This window comes from Chlorocebus sabaeus, chromosome 11 (assembly GCF_047675955.1).
Source record: "Chlorocebus sabaeus isolate Y175 chromosome 11, mChlSab1.0.hap1, whole genome shotgun sequence".
In the NCBI taxonomy this organism is placed as follows: domain Eukaryota; kingdom Metazoa; phylum Chordata; class Mammalia; order Primates; family Cercopithecidae; genus Chlorocebus; species Chlorocebus sabaeus.
The window spans coordinates 50,221,015-50,230,326 of NC_132914.1; the positions used below are offsets into that span (position 1 = coordinate 50,221,015).

A 9,312-nucleotide genomic window follows, 5' to 3' on the forward strand; every position below is an offset into this window, starting at 1 on the left:
TCCCATGGTTTATTGCACCCTGGCACACACAGACGAGGACCTCCTTAACACATGAAAGGCACAGGGAGGTGAATGGAGGCCATTTCTTAGGCCAGAGGCCCCATCCTCCCAAGGCCCATCCCCATTATCCTGACACCTGTAGAGGTGAACATCTTTGGGCACACCTGTGACACAAGACCGATTTGAAAGCTGCTAAGACGGTAGACTCTGCCGGCCACAGCTGAGGGACTTGGAAATCCACCCAACCCCACTGCAGATTAAGTATCTCTAATCCAGAAGTCTGAAATCCAAAGTACTCCAAAACTTTTGAGCACTTTATTTAAAATTTGTATAAAATTATCTTTAGTCTATGCAGAAGGTATATATGAAACATAAATGAATTTCATGTTTTGATTTGGGTTCCATCCCCAAAATATCTCATTATGCACATGCAAATATTTCAAAATCCAAAGTCAGAAATGTTTCTGGTCTCAAGCATTTTGGATAAGGTATACCCAATCTGTACTGACTTTGGAAAATCTGAGATCTCCCACCCCCTACTAAATAAGCATATGAAAGCCTGTGTCCAAATTACTATGTTGCTGTGATTTAAATTATTTCTTCAGGAGCCTATGTGTCCATCTTTCTGGTTATTTAATTAAACTCTCCTCCTCCTCCAGGAAGCCCTCCTTGCTTAGCCTCTCCATTCCAATCACTTCTTAGCATTGCTGCCCTAGGCTGCCCTTCCCTGATTTACATGAGTATGTATCTGTCTCTTCCAGTAGCCTGAGACTGCCTCCAGGGCAGCCTCATCTGAGTTGGCCTGCAGCTTCCCGGCAAGAGTCCTGCACACTTGCTGGGAAGAAATGGAGGGTGACACATTCAGAAGGATTGACAGACTGACAGAAGCATACCTCTGACACCACTCAAGGACAGTTTATTGAACATACAGCAGAAATTCAGAGTATTTAACTTAAGCAAAGAGGAACTAGTTGCTGCCATTCTTAGGAATATTTACACTCTGAGCCACGACATCTGGACTAGGCAGTACCACCCAGGGACAGAAAGGCAAGCTCCACTCACTGAGCTCAGCTCATGGCACCAGAAATTGAGAGTCAGAGGCTATGTAGGACACAGCCCCAAAGAGATGGCCAAAGACAAATCACATACCCACTGTCCTGACAAAAGACGATGTAATTACGCTGCCCTCATCAAACAGAATGGTGACATTGACAGTCCGTTTGTTAAAGAGGCAGTGACATGCCACGGAAAGAGCATAGACCCTGGTGTTGGCCAGGCGCGACTCTGGCACGTAGGTGGGTGACTGGGGCCAATTCTGTAGCCTCTTGGGATCCAGCTCCCAGTCTGTTCCAATGATGCTGATCACATCTTCTTTGCAGGACTGGGTAAGAATTGGAGGCAATGCGTCTAGGGTGCCTGGCGTCTAGCAAGTTCTTGACAAATGATGATAGCTATTGTTGATAATGAAGGAGGTGGTTGGGTGACACAGGCTGGCAGAGAATCCCCAATATACCTTCACTTGACTTTGCGGAGATGGGTGCAGCTGGTGGTCTACAGATGTACACATGGTGTCCTAAATATTGGCGTCATCCTGCAAAGTTGTTTCTGGTGGAGCAAGTAAAGGCTGTCTAACTTCTCACCACCTGGTTACAGGTCTCAAGTCACCCCACCGTGCTGGCAGGGGATGTAAAACCTCTCAGGCAATAGCTAATTTGGCCTAAGCACAGAACAAACCAGCCCCTCCCCTGTCCTCTCTTGCTCCTTCCCTCTCTCTAGGGATGATCACAGCTTCCTTAGGGCCAAGAAGGTTATAATGGCTTGTGCCTCCAAAGCCTCCTGCCAGCCGAAAGCAGCAAGGAAAATGACAAGTCGTTAGTCCACATGGGACCTAAGGAAACAGGGAAGGTGACTGTGTCAATCAGAGCTTGAGAGTAAAAGCTAAACCACGATGCGGACAGTCGAGTGTACTACAGACGGTTTTAAAACTCAGGGGCTGGGAACTTGGGTGTGGCAGACACCTTTGGGAGTGGCAAAGTCACCTCTTCTTCCAGGTGCTGAGGTGGATGAGGCCATGGGTCTAGCGGGTGGCTTTCCTTGCTGGGGTGCTGCCTGGGGTGTTCTTGCTCTGGAAGTCCTTGAGGTCTCCCCCTCGCACCTCTTTGGTCTTGGTCTGCCCGCTCTGGGTGGTGCCAGAGCTGCCTGCCACAGTGCTGGCCCCAAGGTCAGCACCCGCAGAGCTTGGGTGGTGGTAGCTGTAGCTGCTATTGCTGATGACGGCTGAGGAGGAGGGGCCAAGAGCAGGGGAGAGGAGCAGTGTCAATCAGCAGGTAATAGCTATGGTAAAGGCTGTCCCCAAGGGCTTCTCTATAACAACACTCTATTTAATCCTCAGAACGACCCTCAGCAGTCAAGAAGCACTGCAGAGATGAACTGAGAGCCTATTATGGGCCAGACTTTGTGTGAGGTGAAGACCCCATAGGATAGATACAGTCCCTGCCCTCCTGGAAATTCTAGGAAAATCCATGTCCACCAACCCTTTCTCCAAATGACAACACCCCAGGGGAGAAACAGGAAGGGAAAGGGGTGGTCATGACCTCAGTCACCATTTCATAAGATGAAAAAGGAGAACATTTCCTTTGAAGCCCAAGAATCTTCCCAAGACAGTAACAGAAGCTTCTGGGTGGGGTGAGACAGTGAATGGAGGTGACATCACTTTGTCCCAAGGTCCCTGGCTTTCCCAACCCAAGGCATCTCTCAAGATACTCACAGATGCTCACAGAGGATGGATTCTCCCCAGACATCCTGTGAGACAGAAAGTTAGAGAAAGACAAAAACTCAGTGTCGAGATTCCACTGAACCTTAATGGGCTCCTGCTTTTATACGTGCATCATTTAAACTCATCCTTATAACAACTTATGAAATTGACACTATCACCTTCATCTTACAGATGAGAAAACAAGAGGCCTGGAGATAACAGATGATTTATCGAGACCACAGCACTAGCATGGGGTGAAGCCAATAATTAGCCCCTGCTGTACAGCCAATCATTAGCCCCAGGTCTGTCTGAGCCCCTGGTTCTCTTCACAGCAGCACACGGCCACCTATGCCTCATGGCTCATGTCCGACAACCCCTTGCAGGAAGCTGCCTCTGAGTTCATGAAATCACCACATCCCTTGCCTGTATTGGCACTAATGATGTTGTTCTCCAGGTGGCCCCTCAGCCAGACAGGAGCCACCCCAAGTCCCTTCTCACACTTTCCCCTCCACCCCGGCCACCTGCACTCCTCGCCCTCCAGCAGCTTGCGGTAGGTGGCGATCTCCATGTCCAGGGCCAGTTTCAGGCTCATGAGCTCCTGGTACTCGCGCAGCATCCGTGCCAGCTCCTCCTTGGCCTGGTGCAGGGCACCCTCCAGCTCGTCCAGCTTGGCCCGGGCGTCCTTCAGGGCACTGTCTCCCCGCTGCTCAGCGTCAGCAATGGCTGTCTCCAGGCTGGCACACTGAAGGGCAAAGAACAGAGAGACCATCAGAACAGAAAATTACATTTAGCTCATACCGGTTAAATAGAACAGCACCCTTATTTTGCAGACGGGGCCCTAGGTGACAAGGAGTAAAAGCTGCAAAGTCAACACCAGAACTTTGTCTCTTCTATTTTCTATTGCAGAGGAATATTCAAAGCTGTTGTCACGTGAAGCTGTGGAGGCACTTGCGTTTCAGGAGGTCAGAAAGAAATGTCGATGTTTGCCTGAGACTGGAGGCCACCAGCATCTGCAGATTCAAAATACTCCAGGTTCAGGAAAATCATACTCGATTCTCCAGCAAGGCCAGCCCTGAGGATGAGATGGTATGCCACGGTCCCACTGCGATCAGATTCCTGCTGCGGGACCTCTCACCAATGGGGATCCTTCTGATCCGTTAGCATCCAGATGAGTGTTTCTGGACTCCAGCACTCCGGGGAGGGTCTGCCTGAAGGCTCCCACATCTGGCCTTCCCTTAGAGCAGGAGGGTAAGGCCCTAAATTATAGGCACAACCTCAGAAGCTGGACTCTGATGAACATCTGGGGGCACTGCGATGCCTGGTGCTAACAGAGGGGGAGGAACTATGCTCATGGAATTTGTGAATCGGCCAAACATAGAGTCGTGGAGCTGTCCCTGTGTTCCCCTGCAGAGCATGGAGGGCGGTGGGGGTACCAGAAGGAGAACAGGCTCAGATCTTGCCTCTGGACAATTCTGTCACTAGTGGAGCAGACCTAGTTCTCACAGAGGTCACAGGAAGGATCCTCCAGCCTCCAAAATCATCTCCCCACTGATGCAGTGTTTAAGATTTGCTGCTGTCGGGCAAGACAGCCCCGCTCTCCGGCCCACTAACATGGAAGTAGTACCGTGGCACAGGGCAAGGAAACCCAGGAGGGCTTCATTGACAGCTGTGTCCCTCAGTCGCCAGACCATGCCCACTCCAAGGGCAGGAACCTGGTGTGGCCACAGAGGTGCCTGATGTATATCCCCTGCACCCCACACACATTCTGTGTCCAGTGGGTGGAGGAGACAGAGGGTCTGCCCTCAGAGGGGATACCCGAAGGGGACATGGAGCAGGTTCCCTGGACACAGAAAAAGTCTGCAGAAGAGGAACATGGGTTCTAATCCTAGCTCCATTCATTACCAGCTGGGGCCTCTGGGCAGGTCCCTTCCTCTTCCCAACTCAGTTACTTTATCTGCAAAATGAGGAGTCAGAGAAATAGGTTTGAGGCTCCTCCCAGTTCTGGCGGGGTGCCAGCTCTGATGGTGGAGTACCAAGGCAGGGTGGGAAAGGGGGACTGTGGGTGGCCAAGGGACCCCTAAGCCTGGCAGGGGAGATTTGCTTGTTCCCAAAGGGCAGGCCCCATTTCCTCATCCCAGAGCCTCCCGTGGAACCCAAGAGTTCTTTGTGGGGCTGCTGCCCACCTGCTTCTTCACGTTCCCAATCTCACACCGGATCCTCTGGATGAGCCGGTTCAGCTCCACCATCTCGCTCCTGGTGTGTTTCAGGTCGTCACCATGCCGACTGGCTGCCAGCTGCAGCTCCTGGATCTGGTTTCCCAGAGATAGGAAGTTGGCAATGAGACAAGGGCACTGGGGAAGGGTCCCGTAAATAAGCCACCCCTGCCACCCTGGCTGTTGGTGGGATTTAACGGAGCTGAAGAGGAGTGCTGGAACAGGGTCCTGGGGGCCCAGGTAAGGAGTTTTCTCCCTGACAGCCCCAAAGCAGTTTACCCAAAGCATAGTTCCATTACTCAGAGGACTCCCGGCCTTCCATTTCCTTTTGAAAGTCTTCCCGTGTGGATCAGGAAAGAGCTACAGGCTTCTCCTTCTCCCACTCGCCCCCCCAACCAAATTCACCCATGGCTACGCTCCTGCAAGTCTGTGATTCTCCCTCTGTCCTGTGGCAGCATACCCCCATTCCTATAACTGTATTTGTTTTACCACCTCACTTCTTTCACATGCAACAGAGAGGGACAGGTAGTTAGTGGATGGAGGAAAGAAGTGAGGGATCCTCTCTGTAGCATATATTCAATCCATACCAGTTTCATGATTTATCTTTGATAACAGGCTCTGCTGAGAATCCATTTTGTCCTTGAAGCCTTGGTTGGAACCATTCTTTCATTCAGCATGCCCACAAAAGTATTCCTCACATTCACTGTGGAGGTGACTCTTCTCAGGAAGAGAGGGGCCGCTGTGGGAGAAGACCCGTTCGGTGCCCACCTTGGTCTGGTACAGGGCCTCAGCCTCGGCCTTGCTCTTCAGGGCGATCTCCTCGTAATGCATGCGGACCTCGGCGATGATGCTGTTGAGGTCCAGGTCCCGGTTGTTGTCCATGGACAGGATGACTGAGGTCTCACTGGCATGAGTCTGGATCTGAGCAATCTCCTGTATTGAGAGAGGAAGACAGACTCAGCAACCCCTGGCTTCCCTCTTCTGCCCCATTAGTCTTCTGGGCCCATGGTCTCTGGCCCAATAGGCTGCTAGGATCCACGGGGCCAAAGTAGGGGGAAGAAGGGCCCTCTGGGATGTATCTGCAGAGCTGAGGAAGAGCAGCTCACAGCAGCAGGAACCCCTGCAAGCAGCAGGTGTCTGCAGGCACTTGCAGATGGGTGAAGAATGCATTTCCCACAATTTCGCAGAATCCAAGGGTCTGTACTTTGTAAGACCTCACTGGGTTATCTTTTCCTGCCTGTGGGCAAGGCCACTATTGTGGTCGAGATCAATTTCCTCCTGCATATGTGGCCTCCAAGGACCAGCATCCTACACTTCCATGGTCTCCTGGTGCAGGATTTTGACCTTTCCACCAAAACGTCTTTCATTGTGTTGATCCTAAACCTCTCCTGTTGGCATCTCCCTGGAAGAGTTGAGAAGCAGTCAGGGTGAGGGTGAGGGGACAGGAGTGTCCTTACCGCATCATACAGACACTTGAGGAACTTGATGTCTTTGTCCAGAGAGTCCACTTTGGCCTGAAGCTCCATCTTGACCGCGTAGGCTGCATCTGCATCCTTCCAAGAGGCCCCAGAGACATTGGTGGATGCAATCCTCATCCCACAGCTGCCCTGCCCAACCCCTGCCCCAAAGCCACCTGATCTTCTACTTTCTGCCCACAAAGGAAAGCTCACTCAATATCCACTTCTTCTCAGACTCCCTGAAGCTTTAGGAATAGGGAAAGGAGGATGTGGCAGCTCTGTCATGCCTGGAGAAAACAAAGCCCAGAGAGGTAGTAGGTTTCCTCAGATCACACAGCAAGGCTGAGCTGGACCAGAGTTTCATAGTTCCCAGACCTGAATTCTCTGTCTGTCTCTGTCCATTTCCCGAGTGTGTGTCTTTCCTCTCCAACTCACTGGAGGCCAGGACTATGACTCACTCCACCCTCACCAGGCGCCAGCCCCTTCCCCAGTCGCCTGGGCTGAAGTCCTGAGCAGAGTTGTTAAGATGGGGGTGAGAGAGACCCTAATAAGGAGGCTCTTCCCTCCCTTACCTTCTTGAGCACCACAAACTCATTCTCTGCTGCTGTGCGCCGGTTAATCTCCACCTCATATCTGCCGGCAGGGAGAGAAGATAGCCTTAGCCCTCTTAGCCAAGGAACTTTCTCTTCCTGCTGGCCGGGCAAATGTTTGGGATGCAGGGTCCCTGCAGGGTCTCTGGGGTGAGCAGTAAGAGGCTAGTGACAGGAATAAGATATCCCTGAGTTGCCTCACTTGCCTCCTACTTTTTGCATGTTAGGAAAACACCCAGGTGACACCAGCAACTGAACCTTTCAGTGGGTCAAGGAGCACAGGAACTCCTTCCTATCAACCAGGCAGGAAGTTATCATCGAACAGGATAGGCCCTTCCCCCCAGCCAGAGAAGGGAATGTGAGCTCCTGACCCTGGAAGGTACACCCCCATCTCCTAAAAAATAATGGCACAGAGATCAAGTGAGCCCAGAGGCACGGGGAACATGGTCTGTGACCGTCGGGTGGGGCCTGCTCACCTCTTCTTGTAGTCCTCCACCAGGTCCCTCATGCTTCTCAGCTCCGAGTCCAGCCTCACCCTGTCCCCGGACAGCATCTCCAGTTGCTTCCGCAGGTTGCTGATGTAGCCCTCAAGGATGGGCTCCAGGTTCTTCTTGCAGTTGTTCAGGTCCAGCTGCTGCAGCAGCTCCCACTTGGTTTCTAGAACCTGGTTCTGCTGCTCTAGGAACCTTACCTGGAACCAAAATCAACAGACAACTGGAACCACAATGGGTGCAGTCATGCACCATGGACACACACCATTGACTCCCCAGGTTTGACATAGATTGTTGTAGTCATTTTGCTCACGTCTTGACTCTCCACCCTTGACATTCCACACAAACTAGACCCTTTACAAGTGCTCATTTCCTAGCCTTCTGGAGAAGCCATCAGTGAGAACTCACTCAAGGAGATTCCACAGCTTTCTTCTATTGCTTGGCCCTGGTCCCAGGAGGTGTCCTTCCTTATGTCTCAACTAAGTGTCTCTTCCTGTACCATGAGCCCTTCCCTCTGAGCACTGCTGGATTCTATCAGCCTTTCAGGTTCGTGGAAATCAGCCGTCCTCAAGAAACCCATCACTTTTTTGTCAAGGAATGGCTGCTTTTTACCCAGCTTCCCATCCTTCTCTGCAAAATCGCCAAAGAAGCCAATATATTCATGTATTCTTTTGTCTTCCGTGGCACACAGACCTACTCTCCTTCTCTAATGATGAGGAAGCCCTTCCTGAGGCCCAGCTGCACCTTTCCAGCCACAATGCGCAGTCCATTCCCAGGCAGCAGGAAAACTGCTCAGGCCTCAGGGGGCTGCCTCATTCTCCTCCTATGATACCCACCTTGTCAATGAAGGAGGCGAACTTGTCATTCAGCGCCTTGATCTGTTCCCGCTCCTGGGCGCGCACCTTCTGGATCTCAGGGTCCAGCTCCACGTTGAGGGGGGCCAAGAGGCTCTTGTTGACAGTGACCTGGTAGATGCCCCCAGGCGGGCACACGGATGAACAAGCAGGCCCCAGGGCCACACTGCCAAACATACTGCCAGCAAAGCCACTGGCCCGGCCCCCTCCATACCCAGAGCCAGGCCTGAAGCTGTAACCTCCAGACCGAACGCCGCCACCAGCCACATTGAAAGAAATACGCTGATTCCCTCCGAGGCTATAGAGGCTCCGACTGCCAAAGCCAGCTCCAGCCCCTCTGCCAGCTGCACAGTAAGAGGCCAGGCTACCCACAGCCTTCCTCGGCACCACTGCCGAATGCACACTGAAGTTGCCCTTGTCACCACCGGACTTGACGTTCAGTTGCCGACTCATGGTGGGAAAGGTGGAGCTGACAGAGCTGGAGAAAAGCAGTCGCCAAGGGGTAGAGAACACAGTGATGGAGCACCCAGAGTGCTGCCTCCTTTTATCCCTGTTGGGCCCAGGACACCGGAAAAGGGCGTCTCTCTACTATCTCTTTTCCCTGCTAAAGGGCCAGGAGCCATGGGCAGTTTGTAGAACAGAGATCTCCAAGCCCTTTGCAGCAACAAAGCTCTTCTGATAGCAAGTGGAATATGCTGCCCTTGCAGACTGGAGTGGTCTAATTTGGAGTTTATCTGTGCTCCCTAATTAGGGACCTGAAGAGTTATCCCCTGAAGAGATCTCCCAGCTTTATTTTTCCAGTGTTACCTCCTTCTTGCTTAACTATCAGCAAGGAGCAGGGGAAATGCCTGCCTTTCCCCAGAGGAGACTCACCTGAAAAATCCCAGGTTTCTTCCCAAAAGAAACCATCTCCCTATTGTAGGGTCTTGTGTGGAAGCTGGAATTTTTGCAT

The 9,312-nt window shown here is 52.0% G+C and overlaps 1 protein-coding gene across 1 annotated transcript; it reads right to left on the bottom strand.

Moving 5' to 3' along the window:
* Nucleotides 1-891: 891 nt before the first annotated feature.
* Nucleotides 892-8,879, bottom strand: KRT74 (keratin 74). The gene is made up of 9 exons (XM_008003334.3): nucleotides 8,343-8,879; nucleotides 7,492-7,706; nucleotides 6,998-7,058; nucleotides 6,426-6,521; nucleotides 5,737-5,901; nucleotides 4,939-5,064; nucleotides 3,277-3,497; nucleotides 2,768-2,802; nucleotides 892-2,277 (listed from the first exon to the last, which is right to left on the bottom strand). Exons 1-9 carry the CDS (start codon nucleotides 8,811-8,813, stop codon nucleotides 2,078-2,080), a joined length of 1,590 nt encoding a protein of 529 aa, XP_008001525.3. The 5' UTR covers nucleotides 8,814-8,879; the 3' UTR covers nucleotides 892-2,077.
* Nucleotides 8,880-9,312: the final 433 nt, after the last annotated feature.